The 23,642-nt window shown below is 38.6% G+C and overlaps 1 protein-coding gene across 3 annotated transcripts in view; it reads right to left on the bottom strand.

The window, feature by feature from the left end:
- CKAP5 (cytoskeleton associated protein 5) overlaps nt 1–14,447 on the bottom strand; it is a 42,195-nt gene extending 27,748 nt beyond the window's left edge. For 2 of the 3 annotated variants that reach the window (XM_009999547.1, XM_009999548.1), the window contains exons 1-14: nt 14,352–14,447; nt 13,625–13,818; nt 12,300–12,506; nt 9,596–9,767; nt 8,434–8,566; nt 7,769–7,869; nt 7,288–7,401; nt 6,948–7,052; nt 4,623–4,712; nt 4,344–4,508; nt 3,399–3,527; nt 2,355–2,537; nt 1,303–1,416; nt 27–137 (exon numbers count right to left, since the gene is read on the bottom strand). In XM_009999547.1, coding sequence (XP_009997849.1) covers nt 27–137; nt 1,303–1,416; nt 2,355–2,537; nt 3,399–3,527; nt 4,344–4,508; nt 4,623–4,712; nt 6,948–7,052; nt 7,288–7,401; nt 7,769–7,869; nt 8,434–8,566; nt 9,596–9,767; nt 12,300–12,506; nt 13,625–13,818; nt 14,352–14,408 — 1,875 coding nt within the window. In that variant the 5' untranslated portion in view covers nt 14,409–14,447. Of the gene's footprint in view, nt 1–26; nt 138–1,302; nt 1,417–2,354; nt 2,538–3,398; nt 3,528–4,343; nt 4,509–4,622; nt 4,713–6,947; nt 7,053–7,287; nt 7,402–7,768; nt 7,873–8,433; nt 8,567–9,595; nt 9,768–12,299; nt 12,507–13,624; nt 13,819–14,351 lie in introns of all 3 variants that reach the window. The other variant, XM_009999545.1, reaches the window with a different exon arrangement.
- Between the last annotated feature and the right edge of the window lie 9,195 nt (nt 14,448–23,642).

Genomic DNA, 23,642 nt, shown 5'->3' with positions numbered 1-23,642 from the left:
CTCCCTATTAACTATTAGAAACTTACCTTCTGAAATTCCTCCATGCAGGCAAGCCTCTCTTTCCAGTTACCACTGTGCAACTGCTGGATACAAGAAGCTGGAAGGACAGCAGCAGCTTTCTCTTCACATACTTCTATCTACAGACAGATCAGAAGAAAGTTAACACTGCACTCTATGCCCTTGGAGGAGGGCAATACTATTAAGGAAATGTAATGTAGTGGAATGACCTTTACATTGTGGCACATTTACAAAATATGAGAAGTTTGCTATTGTAGGTTGAAAGACTTTGCATGGATTACAGTTTAGGGCCCTTAGGAATTTAGGAAGCTGCTAAATTGTACCACAATAGAGAAGTAATCCCTAGAAAGTATGGTAAATTATGTAGATAGTAAAAAATAACCCTAAGTAGACACTACTACAGAATCAAGCACAGGTAACCTAAAATTTGCAAAATAACTTTGTATGAAGTCTGAATAAACATTCCCAACAACAAATCAGTTGTTGATGAGGGTGGATGGGAGAAGACACCATCTTCTGTATCCATTTTAGCAAAATACATAATGAAAAGTCACTTAGTACATGAAAAATGATAAAAACTTCCCTGTTTCACTGGTGTCTGTATCACCTTCAGGAAGTGTACACTCATTCTCCACTCTATAACTAGCAATATAAACTGAATACCTAATGGAAAGTATCCATTCTACACTACACTCTAAAGATAACTGACAGTCCAATAAACTTGCAGATATATCTAGCAAGGCTTTCCCAGCTTTTTTATTTCTTACTCTTTGACCTACAGATAGCTTAGTTTACCTGATGCTCAATTAACATGATGGATTCAATAATTTTATTGGAGTTTTAGTTTATTTTACTAGGAAAAGCATGGAATAAACTTGTAGTAGTCTAATGATTCCTTTATTCTACTTGAGATTTCAATGTAAACCCCAGAATACTGTATTCTTAAAGCTTTTAATACCAGATACCTTCAGCAAATCATGCATTCTAAATTATATATGAAGTGGTCATATCTTCACTTGTTTCATCTGTTCCTTGTCCAGGGACATGATATACCCTATTAGAGTAGACTGATTTATTGTTTACTGTCTTACATGGCCTGGTACCAACAGGTCCCTGAAGGGTAGATGTATTTACCAGAATAGATCAAACATCTGTTTGCCAGTTATCAATTCACTTATTTAAATGTATTTCTTCCCCTTGCCCTAACAAAAAAAACCCCCTAATTTCAGTGAAAAAATCAGATTACAGAGGATATAATATTTCAAAAAACAGCAGAATACTCACTGAGAGCTCAGATTCAAATATTTCTTTGGACTCAGGACCCTTCTTGCCTTTAGCTCCAGCACTTCCCATACCTGCAGCTGCAGCTGGTTTGCCTTTCTTGGGTGGGCCCCCAGACTAGAAATGAAATGTGTAAGTTAGCCAAGACTCAACAAGTCTCTAGTTCATCAGATACCAAAAGAACTGCTGTTTTCCCACACTTTTACAGTCTAACAAAAAAACCCAAAGCTCTAGCACCACAACAGCTGTAAGCAAAGAAACAGTTTTCTGCTAGAGCTTATTTAATTCATATGTTGCTTCCAGTCTACAGGTTTCATAAGACACATACAGTAACAGAGATACACAAGAATATGAAAGATGAAAGGGAGAGAATATGTTATTTCTGAAGCTTCAGGAAGTAATTAATTAATACATAGTCTCCTATGGATACTGTTTAGGTATTAAACTTGTGACTGGTGTCTCTTTTACATGCTACCAGAGTATCAATAAATTTTAAAAATGCAATACTATTCACTTTCAGGTTTCCCACCTGGAAAAATACAAGTAAGGTATTACAAAGACCATCTATAGTGCTACTTAGGTCAATTTTTAAAATCCAAATAGTCAAAGTAATACAGGCTAACAGTTTGAATTACTTACAGCAACAAACTAAGATAACACAGAGAATACTCAACACTTGATTAGTAAACCTGCTACCTATAAGAAAAGACATTGACTTCAGCTAAATACTACTGGCTCACCATAGAACACATTAACGTTACAACATCTGAGGTTCCTCTGAATGTCTCCAGTGGTCTATCACTATTTCATATAAAAATCTGATATGATATAAGTGAGAAGACAGTTTGCATCATTAAAAACAGATTTCATCAAGTACTTTCTGAGAAAAGTCCCAGATTCTTTTTGTTGAGCTCAGCCTACTCCTACAGGAGGACAGCAATTCCTCAGTGGAAGGAGATGTTCAATAGGCCACTTTTGATCTCTAAGGAGTAACTATTCAATGCAAATCACAGACAACAGTGATTCTCAAACAATCTCCTGACAATCTCTCTTACCTTCACAGCAGGTGCTTTCTTCAGTGGTCCTGGTTTGGTTGCTGCATCTTTTGTTTCTCTATCTGCAACAGACCCTGAAAGAGCAGGGGTCCTTCCAGCAATAGGCTTGCCTTCTTTTTTCTCAGCAGCTCCTCCTGTCTTTTTACCATAAACCAGTTCTACCTTCTCAGCACACTCTTTAATCTGACAAGCAGTTAAAAAAAAAAGTGGGGGGATGAGGTGTAAAAGAAAAAAGCTATTTAGCTACCACAACAGGATGTTCAGTGTCCCTTTAACAGCAGTAATTAAAACTTGACTAATCTGGTAGAAACTTCAAGAGTTTAAATTGTTTACTTCACCGTATCTTGTTATCCTGTGTTCCTTACAGTAGTAATGTTAACTAGTCAGTGGTATCAGCCATCATTGTATTGCTACAATAGTTTTCCTAGTTCAAAATTAAGTGCATTTATACATATAAAAAGCTTTGCCTCCCCTCAATACTTACAGATGCTCTGAAAACTAATTCTTAGCACCTTAAATTAGAAAATCATCATTCAGTCAACAAACTTGTCAGCTCATGCAAAAGCATGAAAACTTTGTTGTTGGAAAGCAAGTCTTTAATACCAAATCCTATCCTGTAATACAGAATCATAACCGTGTGGTTGTGATGTAAAACCCTGAACTTTCAGACAACAGAGAAAGTGTTCAAAAACAAAACCCCACATAAAACCAACCTATGAACCCAAAACAAAACCAAACCTCACCATCCACGACCTTGAAGCCAAAATATATTTTACATAAGACTGAAAAGGTACAATGTTAAAATACTAATGCATTTTAGATAGAAGTAAAAAAATACTTGATAATCTAGGAAGAAGTAGGGATTTTCAGATGTCCTGCAACATCACCAATGTTTACATTAAGAAAACAATTTCAGAAATCTGTGCTTAAAAGTCAGTAGCTCAAGTATCCCCTTTAGTCTCTCTAGTCTAAGATGAATCTTAAATGAATAAATGGAGTGGGTTTTTTTTGTTTTATTTACAACATTTATGACAACAAACTCACCCGATCAAGCTTTAATTTGTCTACATCTGCTAGAAAAGGATTCACAGCTTTCTCTCCAGCCACTTTCAAGGCAGTGCCTAATGCTTCAAATCCAGCATCTCTTACTTCAGGAGCAGAATCATTGATATGCTGCAGAGAAAGACAACTTGTTTCATATGAACCAACAGATTCCTAAATCCATCTTCTGTACAAATCCCCTCCCCTTTTTAAAAATCAACATCTACTACAGAATAATCCTTAACATTACACTGCAGAATGAACAAGGTTGTTTTTCACTTCTTTTGTCTTACTATGTACTGATCAAGTCTACTGTTTCTCAGGTATAGCCAGTTTATAGCCAGAAAGATCTTTTGATCCTTCACACAAGACAGGGTAAGCATCCACACTTTAACAGATAGTACAACACCATGAAAGTTCACAAGGAGTTTGAAGTTGTGCAACTCTGTCCAAATGTCCATTTTTGAAGCCAGGGATATTTCCCATAAGAAGGAAAGGGCTATTTCTCAATGAGAAAAAAGTATGTATAATAAACATTGACCCTGAAATGTGCTCTAGTATAATTGTAGTGTATGAATCAATTATGGTTCTTTTATTCATAGTAAATTATATGTAGCATTCCAACAAAAACTTGCTATAGATGTCCACAAGAAGAAAGTGGCACATTGCCCAGAAGTTTAATAGTGAAAATATCTGTCTTAATCTATCACAAACTTAGTGAGTCTTCAGTTTCAGAGAAACTAAGAAAAAGGTGTCTAAACTGTTCCCATGACTGACAGTTATCTTCAAGTTTGACATCAGATGAAACTGACTCTGATGGTTACAGAGCACACAAGAACTCTTGAGTCCTTGTGCTACCAGAAGGGTCCTTCTTCCAAAACAATCCAATACTTCACAATACAAGTGCTTAATTCAGTGTCAGAATAGTACCAGTTCCTCCTGCTTTACCTTGAGAAGTGCAGCACAGAAAGGTTTTAATAGGCTTTTTGGCAGAGTAGAAGGTGTACAGTGACGGAAGCTTCTTGCAATGAAAAGGGATGCTTGTTGCTTAATTGTTGGGTTTTTGTTGTCCATCACTGCCAACACATCTTCACTTATGTTCTGCAATGTGGTCTACAGCATTGGATAGAAATCATTAGTTTCAGTAAAGTAAGAGAAAAGCAAATAAAAATCAATTAATTAATTAACCAATTCTCAGAAAATGGGAAAACAGTCACTCATACTTACTGTAAGAAAGATTGCATCAATGGCCTCCTGCAGTGCCTGCACTACCTGAGGCTTCTTCTCTTTAAATTTCTCCAGGATTGTTGGAACAACCTATGGAAAAGGGAAAAAGAAACAACCAAAAAAGTCAATCCACTCTTCACTAATATAACTGGGATAGTCTGCTCCCTGGTATTTTGCAGATAAGCAAAGAAATGCAAACATCACTGCTGTTGCTCCAAGGACACACAAGAGCAGCACGAACTCATTTCTTCTGGCTGATGACCAATAATAAATGCATTCCAGTCAACCTATTAACAAATACAGATTTCTGAGCAAATACATAAACAAAAAGCAGATACACACGTTTACATAATTACACAAGATGAATACTCTGGCTCTACTGGTCTGAAATGCTCTTGTACTATAAGAATCCAAGAAGGTACGTAAAGTGTCCCCTTGTTCCCAGCTTCCTGACAGCACTCAGCACAGCTCATGAAGAAGGCCTCAACTGTCTCACAGCTGACAAGATCATGGTGCTCTAAAGCAACTTGAATCCTTCCTGGAGCAGTATTTTTCAGACCTATGCCCTTGAAAAAGCACATGTGACACTAAACTATGCCATACTGGAATTTCACAGCAATTTATATCCAATCCAGCTACTCAATCACTGCTGAAAAAAAAATAAATAAAAAAAATCAGTAGACATTCTCAAGTGCCAGTAATATGAGCAGCTCCATTTAAGTGTTGTCTCTCTAACAGTAAGAACTTCTGTCAGTGAGCCAGAAACATGCAGAGCTTTTAACAGTGGAAAGCAGGCTGTTTTCAAGATTTTCAAAGTCAAAATTTGGAAGTAGTCTGATGCCTTACCGAAGTTGTAAAAGCTCTTAAATAATACAAAACAGATTTTCCACAGAAACTGCTTCCTACTCAGAAGCTGACTATGAGATCTCAACCCCTGGTGACACACAGCAACCTAGGCTCAGCTGGTATCTTTACTGGGCCGCAACTTGCAAATCAAGAGAGGTGAAGCTGGGTCATATGCAGTGAATACTATGGTTCTATGCTGGATTTCATCACTCATTTTAACACTGACTGCAGACTGTAACATGACAGTCCTATATTTAGATAATAAAGTTTTTAAGAATGCCACAATTCTAGAAATAGTTCTGTTCCATAACACTTTGAATGCCTGCTCTCAGGAGAAGTCTGCATCTTCCTCACTAGGAAATAAATCCAGCAAACAAATCAAGTGAACTGATAAAATGAGTGCTGAGATTATGCAACTCATAGCTGCCATTATAGTACTGGAAACATCATATTCTCAACACCATTTGCTTGACAACCATGGATCTATACCCGTATTTCAGAAGTTTGGCTTTTTCAATACTAACTCTGTAGCTAGTAGGATTAACCTTTAAAACACAAATTGAGTGTTAACAGATGCTAAAATGTTTCTTACAGTTACAGACAGCTTTCAGAATGAAAGCAACTTTGTCCAAACTGTCATTCAGAGTTTAGGAGGCTTTAATGTTTCTGAAGCAGCAAGTTCAGTAACTTCACAATGCACCACAAAACATAATACTGCCAGATACATCCGTTCCCTTTGTCTCTAAGCTCTGCCTCCATCACTCTTCTTTACCACAAGAAAAAAAATTGCTTGAGCAGCTTAGAGAACACAGCAACAGAGGCCTGAGAAACAAGTGAGATAACTCTTTTCAGAGACTGGTTAAGCTTCCCCATATTCCCCAATATTAGCTGTTGGTAAGACAAGAGTTGCAAACAGAGAAGAGCATTAAACTAGATCACCATAACATTTTGTTATAATAAAATCTCAGTAGTTAGCTATTTAAAGCAGACAAACCCCTCCATAAAAACCAGGCAGTAGCCAAACAAAAAATCTACCAGCCACACTCCCTCAAAATTAAAAAAATCTAACCAAACTAAAACATATATCATGGAGCTGGTAAGCAGAATTCAGGTTCAGAAGCTATTTTTTTTTCCAGTACGGCCTACAAATGCATTTATCTGGGTGCATCTCCAGGATGAGGTAATGTAAGTAAAGTTTATTTCACGGCAGAGTTATTCAGAATTCCTTAGTAAAGAAAATGTATTTCAATAGTAAACTTCATGCTGCTGAACGTGAACAAACAAGGTCCTTTTAACCTTATGCTGCAAGAGATCTCAGCAGATATTTCAACTGCTTGCTCCATTAAGAGGTAGGTAAAGCACCCATAATTGTACAGAGAATACCTTTGATAAATACCAAGTTTTGAGAGAAAAAAAAAAAAGGTATTTCCTAGTTTCCAGCATCAGTAAAACAAAAAAGAAGTACATACTCTTACTTACATGCCCTGCGTACTGTCCAAATTTTTTTCGAAGGCCAGTAGCTAGTCCAGCAAGGCATTTGGCAGCCAAAGCAACTAACATAACATTTGTATCCTTTCCAACAACCTGAAGAAAAAAACAAAACAAACAAAACAGTGTTAAAGACTGAAAATCCAAGTTTGAGACTTGGAAGAATTTCTTAGAATAGTCAGTAGGCTATTTCCACCACTGTTCCAGCTAGTAATTTTCTATTCATCAGTACCTCTACATCTACTCATTTAACTCAACTGTAACTTCTACAGTATCAAACAAATAAATTACAAAAAATATTAAGCCATATGTGCACTCTGGGTTTTATTACCTTTTTGAGAACTTTCACCAAGTCTGCATAGTCTCCTGATTCTAATTTGGGATTTTTTACCAGCAGTTCAACAGCTTCTAGAGCTTCTTTCCTTTCTTGCCACTTTTTCGCTTCCTGCAGAGTTAATAATTTATATTAATTTTTAACTGCAAACAATACTAGAGAAGCACACTTCCCACAAACTACAGATTTTAAAACTTAACTTATCCTGAGAAAGCCAAAGTCTCCCTACAGTTCAACATTAATAACTGCAATGAAATATGAAATACAGTCCTTACCCTGAACATATCTCAGCTCATTAAAATTACAGTTTTCTTGCTCTTAAATCAAATTTTAAGACTTCCTTATGACAGTCCATATTTTACTTATACTACTCTGCTTATTAACCAGGAAAGCATATATTGCAGAATGCCAGTATGTCTATATTCATTAGCTCCACACATCATACACTTAACTAGTGGTATTTTAAGTTTATGCTTACTATTTTCTCATAGAAGTCTTTGGGAAGCTTGGAAAGAATTTCTACAGCTTCAAGCAATTCATATGCATCCACTTGTGGTACCACCTCTTCCTCCTCATCACCTTCTGCAAGCAGAAGAGAGAAAAGTATAAGCAGATTGACAAAGTTTTTGACTACACCTAAACCACCACCTAAAGCTCACTGTTTATAAAGAATCATTGAATTGGAAGGGACCTTAAAGATAATCAAGTTCCAGCTCCCCTGCATGGGCAAGGACACCTCCCATTGGATCAGGCTGTTTAGAGTCCCATCCAACCCGCCCTTGAACACCTCCAGGGATGGAGCTTCCACAACTTCTCTGGACAGCCTGTTCCAGTGTTTCACTACCCTCACAGTAAAAATTTTCCTCCTGATGTTCTAACCTCTCTCTTCTTTCAGTTTAAAACCATTGTGCCTTCTGTGGAAAAGCCAAACGTTCTATCAGTAGTTGTGATTTTACTATTCCAAAGAACAGGTACCCTTTCATACCGTATTTTCTCCCCAGCCACATTTTCTTGTTGTCTACTGCACCTCATGTGTTTGACACCAGTCTGAATTAATCTCACATTTTTCATTTAACACATTCCTGCACGAATAATATACTGGCAATATACTTCCCAATGGAGTTCAGAGATCAAACAATTTACCTCCATCTGCATCTCCTCCAGCTGCCTGCTGCTGCTCAAATTTTGCTTTCAGCTCCTGTTGGGAACGCAGGAATCTGGTCTGCTTAGGAGCAGCTGATGACACTTTGACCCACTCTTCTTCCAATTCTTTTAGCTGTCAAAGGGAAAAACAATTCATCATATCAGAGACTTTTTGTACATACCTCAAAGCAAGCAATACTTTATGGAAAGCAATGGAGTTTTCCCATTTCAAAACCAAGATAGCACTATCTTTCAAGTTTTTTTTTCTTACAGAAAAGTAGTCCGTTCCCCCTCATACGCACTATTCAGAAGCTTTCAACCATGTATATCCACAGGACAGAATATTATCAAGAAAAGATGCAAAGCATTCATGTAAGAACAACTGTAGAACAGTCAGAATGCTGTGTCCCCTTTGTAGAAGCTTTAAAATAAAAATGGCCAAGCATGAAGGGAAGATTTTTTTGTTACAGCCATACAAGTATTACACACTACGATAAAATATGTTGAGCTACATTTGATGAGACAGTTTGTGGTTTGTTGGTTTTTGGTGGTTTTTTTTTTAAAACCATGCCTTTTTCCAGCAAGTTACTGCTTTTCAACTGAAGCAAATTAACTCAAGTGTGTACAAGAGAAGGACGCATCCATAATTTATAAAGGTTTAAAAAAAAAGAATGTTTCATCTCCAACAGGACAGTTATCTATTATAATGTAATGCCACTTTTTGAAATGGAAGAGTCATCTCTTGAGAACCACCAGAACAAGTCTGAAGGGCTGCGTAGAAGAAAAAACTTCAGGAAGGAAACTGAAGAATAATGATCGACCTGAAGTCTTTCAGTGCAGGGGTCTTTTATAAAGGGTAAGCATCTGCCCTTGGGTTAGGTCTCCAAGAAACACCATTCTGCTTTTGAAATCTCCTCGTCAGTGATGCTTTCCATTGCAACTTCACATATATTCAGGGCAACAAAACACTGTCACAATTTCTTCACAAATAACAAAGAGGGAGCAACATTTTCCATAAAGTTACAGGAAGCTAAAAACCAACATTGCTGTTACAGAAAAATTCCAGCTTTATCTTCAAGAATGCCTAACACCACAGGATCAGAGAGGGTGAGCATGGAAGTATTTTCTCAAATGTTTGAATACATAAGTACTTTCTGCCTACCTGAACAGAGTTTATGTTCTGCAATGGAGGTCTCAGGGCATCCTTTATCCAGCGGTAGATCTCCACAGCAAGTAGTTTGGCTTCATCTCGAACAGCCTTTTCCCGAGACTCAAACAGTTTTGGCAATACTTTAATGATTGGCTTCAGTAAGATTATTTTTGAACCAAATTCACTGAAAGTTTAACACATGGAATAGCATCAATGTCCAGGTAGGAAACAGAGTGATCCACAAATATTATTTTCTTTAAACAATCTATGAAATGCTTCCGGTGCACATTTTAGGGATTGTGTAATTTACTCAAGTCCTTATTATAACTACTATTTTGTAAAGCTACAAACCTACTGTAAAATTTAAGGAGTATTTGCCCTATCATAAGTACCTCCATGACCAGCTTGGAATTACAAAATCTGGCCTGTGAAATGACTTCAAAGCACTTAATCCAATCTGCTGCTTAAAACTTTTCCCTTGGTGGGCGTGGGGGGTGATGTGGGATTGAAGATAAAAAAAAGAAAAAGAAAAAAGTGCCTTTAAACCAAAATGCATATGACCTACTTTTTTCTTTTTTTTTTTTTTTTTAAATCAGAATAGCATCTCCTTTGTCTATTTGTGGAGTCAAACTGCACTAAAAGCTTTAGTCACTTTTCCACTTCTTGGAGTAGGTAATTATAGTGATCCTGGGTCATCTTCACAGAAAGAACACATGTTGAAACACATGCTGCTGAAAGGACACACAAAACAAGCTTCCCCAGCCAATCACTCTTCCCTCTCAGCAGATTCTACATTTTGTTGAACTTCCTTCTTCAATCACTGTTGAATGAGAACATGAGAACTTTCTTCTCCTATTCATTGTAAAGTTAATTGCTACAATTCTTAAAGCATCATCCCTAAATCACTTCAGAAGCCACATTTTTCTTTGATTAAGAAGAATTTCTTTCCTTGAGAATTCTGAATAACCTTTCCAATCACACAAGACTTCATCTTCCGCTTCTCTCCAATCAAGTACCACATGAAAAAGCTAGTAAAAATGGCTGCTCAAGAACTAAAAGTTACATGTCTCACTTCCTAAAAAATCTAGTGCTAAACATATTATTGCTAAGCCTGTTTTATATTTAAGAAATATTAAGTATTAAAATCTGCACAAGAGGCTCAACTCTTTGATACAACACAATTTAAATGCAGAATATAAACAAATGAGCAGCCCAAGATGTGTATTTTTCTACCATGACTCAAAAAAAATAGTGTATTTGGAAAAGTGCCCATTCAAATTCTGTTGCTCTTATCTAATTCTTCTAACATGTAATTCATATAACACAAGAAAGAACAAGACACTTCAGTACAAGATAAAAAACACGAAAAGCTAATCTAGTCATTCACTCAAGCTACCCACCTAAGTACAGCATAGACAATTTTTATTATCAGTGCAGAAACCCTGTCAAACCACAAGACAAATTTAGGCAATGACAGCTCAGAAGCAGAAGACTAAGTCAACAGATGAAGTCAATTCATGAAAGAATTTGATCTTGCTATCTCTAAGATAATAAAGTATTGCATTAAAAAAACTAGGCAAATGCGGTACATTTTACACACATGGTTACCTGAAAGATATTCAGGAAGGGAGGAAGGTTATGCAGTGTTAAAAATTACATTTGATTAGATAAGGCAATTTAAAATAGCTAAAATACATTCTTAAATGTGGGACAGTAGTTTCACTTAGTGGAAACTAAGGTAATGTGGTAGGTAAGGTAACCTATGATTAGTGAAAGCATAGGTAATGTGCTAAAACCTATGCTTTATTTTTACCTCTGTTATAGGAGCCTGGAACAAGGAACATCTATACATACGTCTCAGCAAGTTCTCTAAAAAATACCTAGCATAAGAAACTCTCAATTTGCATTATACGGTTCTCATATAATCTACTTTTCTCAGAAAAAAGGTGATCTGCAATGAATATGAAAACTATGTTTCCTTTAAAAAAACAATAAAAATAAAAATAAAATAATCTAAAGGACAGTGGGTTATATACACAAAACATTTAAGAATTTGACAAAAACCCCAGTATTTTTCATTCAACTCATAAAGGCAGCAACTGAAGTGGAACAAAAAGAGATGTTCCAAATGTAATCTTGAAACCAAGTATCCCATTTTAATTAAATCAGATTTTATTTTTAGGGAGCATTATCAGCTTTTCATTTTAAGAAAGGATTTACTTACTATATGGACAATGGAAACTTACTGTGCAATGAGTTTATTTCTTCCTTTTAAATTTTCTTCCAAAAACAAACACCATGTACCCAATTAAAGATGCTCACATCAGTGAGGAAAACAGACTTTTCTTAAGAAAAGACTACACTATAGTTTTCCCATCAGTGAGTTTATTTCAGCTATTCAGAAGAGAAGCTCCACAGTCTGGAACAAGACACACTAATCCTGCCCTTCTTTCAGAGGTCCATTGTGAAAATGGAAGTTTGGTAAACAGTTGCCATGAATGAAAGTGATCCAGATGAGGCTTGCACAACAAAGACATCTCTCACATCTAACAAGTTCCATGATGCTCTCAACTGTTTTTGTCACAAAATATCGGTTCAGTAAAGACACATCCGATTAAAAAATAACAAGGGCCTGCTAAAGAGACTTAAGCAACAAGTTAGGCTCTACATACTGCCAGAGTGAGGGAAAAAGAAAAAACACAAATTAAAAACTTACCTTAGTGCTTTCCTTAGGGTCTCTATACATGCTACTATGATTTTCGGGTTTTTGTTGTCCAGACCCTTCAGTAATTCTTCTTGAACTGCCTCCCCTTTCTCAATTTCTATATACATTAGACATATATCTAGACCCAGTTCTTTTGCTCTGGCTTTTGGCTGATTGAACACTTTATTTACAACTCCAGATGCTACTTCTCCTGTTGTCCTGAAAAATGAGAGTGTGTTACTTCTGGAATATTTAAGTGAATTAAGTGCTCTACACCACTATCCAGACAAAAGTACACACAACACTTAAAACATAGATTAAAACTTATCAAGCCCTCATATAACATGGACTAAATTCTAAGTTCACTTTGAAGGAAATAACCTTTTTTAAGATGTGACTTCAACCTCTAGCTTAATCAAAAGACCAATGGAGCACTAGTTAACATCTTCCTAATACTGGACTACACCAGACAGTGAACAGTTGACATTTTCTCAAAAGTCTATTAATTAGTATATATTAGCTAAGGTCCACAAATAAGTGTCATTTTCTGGAACAGCAGACAGTACAGTTAACTAACATAAAGCATTGGTGTATAATTCCAACACAGAATTTCCTATCTATTTCAAAGCTTCCAAATAATGAAATAATTCACACCACTCTTATATCAAGGGGTTTAGAAGACTGTTAGGTTTTTACACAAAGCTTTGGGTTCACTCATTTTTTTTAAACAAGACACTTATTAATTTCATCAGGCCACAAAGTCAGTGGACCAAAGCACTGATCTGACCCAAGAGTATTTTTATTTCACCCTTGGGAGTACAGGCTACTTAATGGACTAGGCAACAGTGAAATACTAACAAAAATCCTGTGAAGAAATGGCACGTATGAAGATTCATATTGCTTAAGTTGGATGCAACACCGTATCAACATAACTACATTTTATTTCACAAATAAACTGCACTAATATCTTCCTGGAAAATAATGCTCCCTATACATACAGACTGTTTCAGTCGAACAAGAACAGGGATTCCAGTTCACAGCACCTATTACTGATACACCAAATTACTGATTTGTTTTCTCTACTATTTCAGAAATCTTTACTACTGCCTTTAATAGCTTTTTTGAACATTGTAAGCAATTTCTGAAAAATTAATATGTATATGGAGGCCATCCACACGGAAAGCAGACCATTTAGCAAACTGTGTGTCAGAAAGCAAATTCTGTTCTCAAAAGTAAAGATCAGAATTGTTAGTGGCCACTGTACAAATTTATTTGTAGCCTCAGAAAGGCACATTTAACTGTCACAGCAGCCTACAAAGCAAGAAAAGGATACTTACTTCCCAGCTACATGAGCATTTTCAACATAAGCAAGCGCTGCTTCCAGTCCTTTCAACTGAGCCACTGCATTGGAGTCTGTCACAAATTTTTTTATTAATCCAAGATACTTGGACCATTCAGGACTCTTTTCATCATCTATCTTCTGGAAGAGCTTAAGGGCTTCTTCATAACCATTTAGTCTGGCTTTCCACAGCTGGAAGCAGAAATCAGATGTTGTGCTAGTACAGTATTAACTCCCCAGTTTTACAATATTCTTCAATTGTAGTAGAAAGCATGCTCAGTAAGCTGCCATCTGCAGGATTTCTCTTCAATAACAATATGAGTAAGGTCCAACAGAACAAAATACTTGTCCTCCTGCCAAGAATGATCCGATAGAGATGTCAGTCTTCCCCACTGCTCTTCATAAACTCTTAACAACTACTGATGAGCAGGTGGGAGCCTAACAAGAGGTTCAGCTACAGATGAGTAATTTCTTCACAAGAATTGAGTGCACTGATTTATCAGCACACAAGCTTATGCCATACAAAATTATCATGCCACTAAATTCTGCTTAATAATGTTACCCAGGCTCTAGGTTGGATAGAACTGATGTAGTTTCAGACCTGTTATACGCATGCTGTGCAGCTGTCAAGGTTACCTAACTATGGTGGTACTTAAGACAGGGGAGTACCACAGAACCACCACAGCAGATATACAGAAATCAAATCCAAAACCACAATTTCCTACCTTGTGTTCACATTTCTGGTCAATGGGCAGTTTCATCCACTCACTGTCGTCCCCCATTGTAATTCAGGTCCTCTCTTATAATTACAATAATTCCTGTAGAGATAGAGATGATTTAAAACATAGAAAAATACATCACATTCTGTGATTCTATGTGAGGTGCAACCTACAACACACTTCTACCAAAAAAAAAAAATAGAGTGCTGTAGCAAACTTATTCCTAATGTTTAACCCACTCTCTGAAGCTTGCAATTATATTTAAGTACACACTAGTAAAGACTATACCACTATTCCATTAGCCCTGGAAGGCTACCAGAAGCCATTAAAGGTTAGGTAACCATGCAATTTATAGTATTTCAGACACTAGAAGTCTCAACCTATGAAAGTTTCAGTAAGCCAAGAAGGCATGCAGAATATAAAATCATCTGAGCTTGAGGAAGAATGTCCTATGATTAAGGTGCTAAAATAAAATGAATACCCATGAACACCAGGAAACTGACTCTTACTGACATGTGCCTTCAGCAACAGGTGCCATGAATCAGTATCAAAAAATAATCGGGTACTAGTGTAACGACAGCCATTTTACCAGCTTTACAAACAGCACAACTGAAGAGTACTGTGAGCAGAACAAAACTCCTTTTTGCAAGCTGGCCACTTTATGCCCTAATTCTAACGTAGCCAGAGTCAGCAATTTTTACCAAGAGATCTTACCACATGTAGGACTCAAATCCTCACTTATTAAAGTTCCTAAGCGATCTCCTCCTTTCCTTTTTATTATGACAGGACTACTAACCATTAGGGTATGAGAGATGAGGCCTCAGGCTCAATGCCCACATCAAACATATTATATAGTATTTGTGATGCAGGGAGATCAGCAAAATGAAAATAGCAGCAGCAGTAATGAGGACTTCCAACGTCATTTATACAAACAAAATCAAACCAGAGGAGTAACACATTCCAGCACATCACTTGAAGTGCAGAGACAAAGTCAACCGAAACTCTAAAAACTGGCCAGCATATACAACAATTTATCAGTATGGGTATACAAATACACCACACTAGCAGAATATTGCTAAAGCAAACTCAGCCCATGCCAGCAAAGCTGCATACTTTAACCTACAAAGTATTTAACTTAATGCACAGAGGTTCTCTGCAGAAAAGTAACCCCTACAAATTCTCCAAAGCCTTGTCAGCCACATAACACTAATGTACTGCTAACTTGACAACAAAATTAGGCTAGCAACAGTCTACATTAAAAATAATCTTCTGATCTTCCTTTCTGATTAGAAGCTAAGTAAAAAAAGGAACAACCTAAGGCCCATACAATTGAAAAAAATCAACAACAAAACAAAACGCCCACAAACCCAAAATAACCCCAAGCCCCCACCAGCTACCAACACACATACGCACACCAAACTAATCTCAAATGTTCACAGATTCCTAGGGATGTTTACACCTGTCTTCCAACTAATTTGCCTAATGGCAATATAATTAAAGTCTGTGTCTGAACAGAAGATGACTATGCCTATAAACAAATGTATATAAGCATTATTATGGTTTGTCCTTCTCATTTCACCAACAGTGATGCGGACACTTTTTCTTGACATGAGTAAGTACACTTCTCAGTGGTACTGAGAAGTTTGCTTTTTCAGCAAAGAAAAAAAAAAAAAGGCAAAAATAATCATTAGAAGGGCCAAAGATGAGGACTTAATTAACCCCTAGAAATATAAACCATTGAGAACAAAGGGATCACTCTGCTCATTATGAAAGAAACAAACTACACAGAAGCGAGGCTACCTGAAGTTCAATCTACTAAACTGTTAATTCTGGTATAGTATCTTTTTAAATGTACAACTTACTAACAAAAAAAACCAACTCGAAACCAACTCTGGGTAAAATAATGATCACACAAACCTCTGTGTCAAGAATTAACAAGAACAAGGCATTCTGACTTCAAAAACAATAATATAATAAACCCTCAAGCTTTTAAATACCATACCAAACCAAATCAATCATAAGAGGTCAACAGGGCAAGTGAGTTACTAGATCTTTTTGCATAAAAGCCCCAATAGCCTTTTGCAACTGATCTCACTTTCCTCTGTTTAAACTCTTCAGAAACTCTGCTTTCCTTTTCTCTGTGCAAATCTCTCATTTATTCTCTTATTCCTTCTTTTGGCCTCCTGAGAGTTCAAGTCCAAATCAACAGCCTCTTGATGAAAATTCAATGCATTTTACCTGCTTAAAAAAAGAAAACACAACTCCAAACAAACAAACAAAAAACCCATCAACCCACACAACCAACATGCACAAAACCTAACTCCAAAACAAAAAAGCCACACCCAACACAGAAGTAAGACACTCACGGTAAACATGAAGATGAGGGTAAAACTGTATCTAGGCTCCACGACCATGATGATTTCCCTCCAAAAGCAAAACTGAGACTGCATTCACATTAAAAACTTTTCCAATGGCTCACCGAGTGAAGGATGCAAGAATGCCCTAACATGAATGCAGTTACAGCAGAGGACTGCTGCCTCCCTGGGGCCTGGGCTAGGGATATAACCAGGAAACTTCCTGGTCTGGTACAGCCCTCAGATTACTACTACCCTCTTTTGATCTTTCAGGCAGGCAGTGATGAGGTAGAGAGGAAGAAATCCACGGGTACTTTGATCTTTCAGGTAGGCAGTGATGAGGTAGAGGAAGAAATCCACGGGTAGTAAAGAAAGATTTAAAGGCCTTGAAATGACTGGTCAAGGGATCAGGAGCACAAGTTGTGTTCTCCTCTATCCCTCCATTTCCAGGGAATGATGAATGGGTAAAAAAGACAACCCAATAGATCAATGCCTGGCTCCAAACCTGGTGCTTCCAGCAAGATTTCAGGGGTTTTTTTTGATTTACAGGACTCCAGGTCTGCTTGCAGTGATTGGGAAAACCCTATATTACAGCAGGAAAATGGCATTAGGGCAAGTGTTAGCAGGGCTCATGGACAGGGGATTAGTCTCAAAGGGGGAGATGGATTAAACCAGGCCCACCAGAGATGAACCTAGGGGTGAAGTGCCAAGGATAGGGGTGAAATCAATATTCCAGCCCAAGCGCATCTACTGTAATGCACGTAGCACAGGCAACAAACAGGATGAGCTGGAAGGCATTGTGCAGCAGGACAGCTATGCTATAGTTGCCATCACAGAAACATGGTGGGATGACTGCCAGAACTGGAATGCTGCAATGAATGGATATAAGCTCTTCAGAAGGGAAGATAACTTCCTGACACAACTGGTAAGTACGTACCAGGGAAGGTGCCTCATTGGACCTCCTACTCACAAATAGAGAAGGACTAGTAGGAGATGTGGTGGTCAGAGGCTGTCTTGGGCATAGCAATCACAAAATGAATTCTTAGTGATATAAGGAGGGGGGTAGCAAAACCTCCACCATGGACTTCGGAGGGCAGACTTTGGCCTGTTCAGAACACTTGTTGAGAGAGTCCCTTGAGAGACAGTCCTGAAGGGCAAAGGGGTCCAGGAAAGCTGCATGTTCTTCAAGAAGGAAATCTTAAAGGCCCAGGAGCAGGTTGTTCCAACGTGTCATAAGATCAAACGGCAGGGAAGCCAGCTGACCAGGTTGAGCAGGGAGCTTTTGCTGGGATTTTGGAAAAAAAGATGGGTTTACCACCTTTGGAAGAAGGGATGGGGAACTCAAGAGGAGTACAGAGATCTCATTAGGACACACAAAGAGAAAATCAGAAAGACAAAACCCCATCTGGAGTTCAACTTGGCTACTGACATAAGAGACAACAAAAAACAATAATACATCAACAATGAAAAAAAAGAGCCAGGATGAATTTTCATCCCTTACTGGATGTGGGGGGGAACATTGCAACCAAGGATGAGGAAAAGGCTTAATGCCTTCTTTGTCTCCATCCTTAATAGTCAGACCAGCTTCCCCCAGGGTGTTCAGCCTCCTGAGCTGGAAGATAAGGACAGAGAGCAGAACAGCACCCCAAAATCCAGGAGGAAGTAGTTAATGATCTGCTTCTGGACGTGGACATACACAAGTCTACGGGGCCTGATGGGATATACCCTAGAAGACTGAGGGAGCTGGCAGGGGAGCTCAGTAAGCCTCTCCATCAATCTTGGTCAACAGAGGAGGTCCCAGATGACTTCAGGGCAGCTAATGTGACACCCATCCAGAAGAAGGGCTGGAAGGAGGATCCAGGGAACTACAGGCCTGTCAGCCTGACCTTGGTATCAGGAAAGATCATGGAGAGATCACATGGCAAGTGCAGGGCAACCAGGGAACCAGGGCCAGCCAGCATAGGTTTATGAAAGGGAGATCCTGCTTGACCAACCTGATCTCTATGACCATGTGACCCACCTTTTGGATGATGGGAAGGCTGTGGGTGTTGTCCATCTGGACTTTGGTAAGACCTTTGACACCATCTCCCATAGGTTTCTGGAGAAGCTGGCAAATCATGGCCAAGCATACTCTCTGCTGGATAAAAAATTGGCTGGATGGCCAAAGCCACAGAGTTGTAGTAAATGGGATCAAATCCAGTCAGCAGCCAGTCACTGGTGGTGTCCCTCAGAGCTCAGATTTGGGGCCAGCCTTGTTCAGCATCTTTACTGATGATCTGGATGAGGGGATTGAGGGCACCTTCAGTGAGTTTGCAGATGACACCAAATTGGGTGGGAATGTTGATCTGCTTGAGGGTAGGAAGGCTCTACAGGGGACCTCGACAGGCTGGATTGATGGGTCAAGGCCAACTGTATGAGGTTTAACAAGGCCAAGTGCCGGGTCCTGCACAACAACTCCATGCAATACTACAGGCTTGGGGAAGAATTGCTGGAAAGCTGCCCAGCAGAAAAGGACCTGAGGGTGCTGGTTGACACCTGGATGAACATGAGCTAGCAGTGTGCCCAGGTGGCCAAGAAGGCCAACACCATCCTGGCCTGCATCACGAATAGCGCGGGCAGCAGGTCTAGGGACATGACCGTGCTCTGGTACTCAGTACTGGTACTGTGCTCAGTTCTGGGACCCTCACTATAAGAAGGACATTGAGTTGCTGGAGCATGTCAAGAGGAGAGCTACCAAGCTGGTGATGGGTCTGGAGAACAAGCCTTACAAGGACCATCTGAGGGAACTGGGGTTCTTTAACTTGGAGAATAGGAGGCTGAGGGGAAACCACATTACCCTCTAAAACTACCCGAAAGCAGGCTGTAGGGAGGCGCATGTTGGCCTCTTCTCCCAAGTGAACAATGCCAGGACCAGAGGAGATGCTCTGAAGTTGCAGTGAGGGAGATCTAGATTGGACATTAGGAAGAATTTTTATACTGAAAGAGTGGTCAGGCACTGGAATAGCCTGTCCAGGGAGGTGTTGAGGCACCATCCTTGGAGGTATTTAATAAACGTGAAGATGCAACACTTCAGGGCATGCCCTAGTGGCTGAGGTTGTGGGGTTTTTTTGTGGGTGTTTTTTGGTAGAGTGTGTGGTTGTTTGTGTTTGGGGTTTTTTGTGTTGATGATTGGACTCTGTGATCTCAGAGGTCCTTTCCGACCATGACGATTCTGTGATTGTGTCAAATTATTTATGCAGCCAAGCATCATCAGGAAAGGCACAGCTTTGCCAGTAGAAGCTGTGTTTGCACAGCTTCTGTGTTAGGAATACCTTCGCCTTAACATACTAACATTGAAATAATGGGATGCTTCCCCAGAGTGGACGCAGATGACAAATAGATACAGCAGTCTTTTCCCAAACTTACACATGCCTTTGCCAAGAACAAGCAGAGCAAACTTAGCAGGAAATTAGGCAGCTCCAAATCTTGCTCAGAAACTTGGAGGTAACTCAAGACATTACCTGTCTATATAATTTTGTTGAATAGCATAAGGAATCAATACGAGCACAATAGTTAGTCACCAAGAAAACAGAAAAAGAAATAAAGCACTAATGCACCCACCAGCAGCAGAAACACTGCAATAGAGTTTTGGCACCTGTACTAAGTAAGAAATCCCCATCTTCACTCTGATTATTTATAAAACCATCAGGTCAGTACCATGAACTTCCTACTTCGACAATAAAATAAAAAAATTATTTCTCTACAGATACCTGTTCCACCACGGAAAATCTTACTGTAGGACAGTGACTACCTTACTAAAATCCTAAAATTAGTTCAAAATCTAAAGTTGGGAGCAACTCTATTAAAAAAGCATGTCCACTGAAAGGCTGATCCTGATTTACAAGTATTTTTACCCTGACCACACATCCAACAGCTCATTGCTACAAAGCTTCAAGCTTTGTAGCTACCTCTTGCTTGTACACCCTAGTGACACATTATAGAATCTAGAGAAAAAGGAACTAGCATTTCCCTTCCCAACATGACAATGTATTCAACCTGGAGGTGGGGGAACACAAAGAATAGGACAGGCACAGGGAGGGGAGACAGATGACCATGAAACAAGTGTATTTTCTCACCCATTTTTTTTTCCAGTTTGATCAAGTCACTTCCTCTACTATTTTTAGTTTTAACAACTACAATAGTTACTTCAATTATAAAATGGGTTAAGTTGCCTTCTGTGCTGAATCTGGCATCTAAAAATAGTGATAAAATTATTCCACACCACCCCCCAATAACTTTCAAATCCCTTTAGAACAGTTTATCAGAAAGTATTCCATGATCAGCAAGAGAGAGCTCCTTCTTAAGCGCTCACTCTTTCTAGCTTCATCACTGCTCACACCTGACCCAACACCAAGATCCTGTACTGCCTACATCTTGCACTTACCAGCATAAAAGACTTGTTTCTCCCTTCAATTAAGCCACTGGGTTCTGTACATTCATACAATATCCCACATTTGATAGAAAGTGCTTTTTTTAAAGCTTTGCAAAGACATGTAAACCTGCAACCGTTACTTTTCAGCATCCAAATAGCAAGAAGCCTCATTATAAAATAATGCAGCTAAATTATGTTATTACTACTGAATTTGCAGCAATGAAGTGTTCGACCTACATAGCTTTCTTGTTACCACAACTCAAGACAATATTAATTTTGGTACAACCTAGAAAATAAGACCTCTGATGTTACTAAACCACCACAAGAAATTTTGTGAGAGGTTTGTTAATAATGTGGTCAGTACAACAGTTCCAAAAGCAAGTCAGCTGAGGAATCTGTAATGAAGATGAATAACAAATCCTCCCTGACAGTTCTTGGCAGGACAAGTTCTTATATTATGGAGCAGTGAGAAAATGAAGACCATCAAGGAAAGAATAGGATGTCTTTCAAAACAAGACCACACAAAACCAGCAAGAGCAGAGAATATCTATGAGGCAGCACAAATGCAAGAATTTAAAATGTAAAATTGAAAATTCCCCACTGAATATAAGTAAATATAGGGAACAAATTTGTCAACACATAAGAGGTGATCGAAAAGTGTCAACACATGACTGCCTGGATTAATCACACACTGCTCTGAATAGAACCTACTTGGTGTCTAAATGAATGTTTTTTCAGCTACAGTTTTAAGGGCTGACAATGCTAAACAAAATCCTTTTGTCATAACGTGTTTTATGTTGAAGTATACATTTATCACCTATCACGACACTTTATAGCGAAGTTTCAGCTTCCAGACCATTTTCTACATAAAATATGCAATGGCATAACTAGGAAGCCATTTTATGCTAAACAAAAACAGATGTTGATTGATACTGATTGTCCACTTCTACCTGCTGAACATCACGACTGTGCAAGAACAGCACGAAGCATTTTGGTATTTTAAAAGCTTCTCAAAAACTTCACTCCAAAGAGTGAGTTTTGAGAAAGCAAGGCAGGTCATTTTAAGGAAAAAATATACTTGAAATGTTCCTATACAGCAGGGCACATGCTTGGAAACCATATAGCTGTATGTCACATTACAAATGCAACTAACCTTCTCAGTAGATAGCTCTCTGTCAATGCATCCAACAGTTTTCCTAGCTAAAATACTTTTGGTTTAATGGTAGTTTTGGATCATATTTGCTCTTTGGCTCTGAAAAGTTTTATTTCTTAACATAAACACATTTTTGGTATTTGTCAGCCAAACCTTATAGTTAGATATAACACAAAGCAGCTTAGAAAAAAAAAAAAAAGGCTGAAAAATTCAAGTAATCAATCATAACAGTTAAATTTTTATTTTAAACAACACCTGGACCCAATAAATGTTTTGAAGAGCATACAAATCCAAGAACTATAGTCTAATCAGCCACTGAAATAAATCTGAAATCCAGCTAAGAATCCTGAACTACAGATAACCAGTAAAAGCAACAGAGTAACAAGAACTTTCAATCAGGCTGTAAATGTGCTGTCCAGTTTCAGTGCACACATCTTTTGATGACAACCATTAAGAAGTTAAAAAAACCACACAAGACTAATTGCTGCTTAGGCAATAAAAATCCCCTATGATTTTAGAAGTTGGCTTTTTCAATTAAACAAATTAAAATGTGAGAATCTGTTCATGAAAGGAAAGAAGGACCTCAGAATAATGAAAAAGAAACAGGAGAGGTGCATGTTAAAATGGAATTGTTTTGCAGGTTTTGGAGTAGATGGCAGCTGAGAAGCTACTGCTTCAGCAGCAATGAAATGGCATTAAAGAGTAAACAGCACTAAATCCTGTCTTGCTTGCTCTAAGTCATGTTCTAACTCGGCTCAGTGACATCTTAACAGCAAAAATGGCAAGTTATTGGTAAGGGAAATAGATACTTAATTTATCTGGAAATACATGTTTCAACACATGATATATGAGGGGAAAAAAACACAACTTGTGTGTGAAAAACAATGGCCTAAAGTGAGATGGCAAAAAAACCTGACCTCTGCTACGGCTAAGAGCAAAAGCTATTTCTTACTGCATGGGTAGCCTGGAGTGAAGCCAGTCTTAAAGAGCAGAGAGGGGCAAGAGGGAAAGGAGAAACCACGGGCAAGTTTGTGTGCATTACAGTAACCAAGGGTGGCCAGCTGGAGTAGAGCTACGCTTATTAGCTGCAAACTCCCGCATCCCTCAAGGTGTTTACAAACTCAGGCATGGAAAGGCTCATGTGATGTTCTTTAAAAGAACGGCCTGAACTGCTGATGAAGGAAAGCTCCAGGGGAGACATCCCTCCCCCGGAATGACCACTAGCTCCCTCCTTCTCCAAGGAAAACATCCTCCACCACGGCAGCGACTGTCCTCTCTGCCCCCACCCCCAGACTAGCGGCGCCCCCGCCATCCCCAGCACCTTCCCCAAGTGCACCTCCACTGCTGCCCGCTCTGCCACCGGCTCACCGCCAGCAGCC

The sequence above is a fragment of the Chaetura pelagica genome, unplaced genomic scaffold (genome assembly GCF_000747805.2).
Source record: "Chaetura pelagica isolate M959 unplaced genomic scaffold, ChaPel_1.0 scaffold55, whole genome shotgun sequence".
Taxonomy (NCBI): domain Eukaryota; kingdom Metazoa; phylum Chordata; class Aves; order Apodiformes; family Apodidae; genus Chaetura; species Chaetura pelagica.
This window is presented reverse-complemented; position numbering and strand designations above follow the sequence as displayed.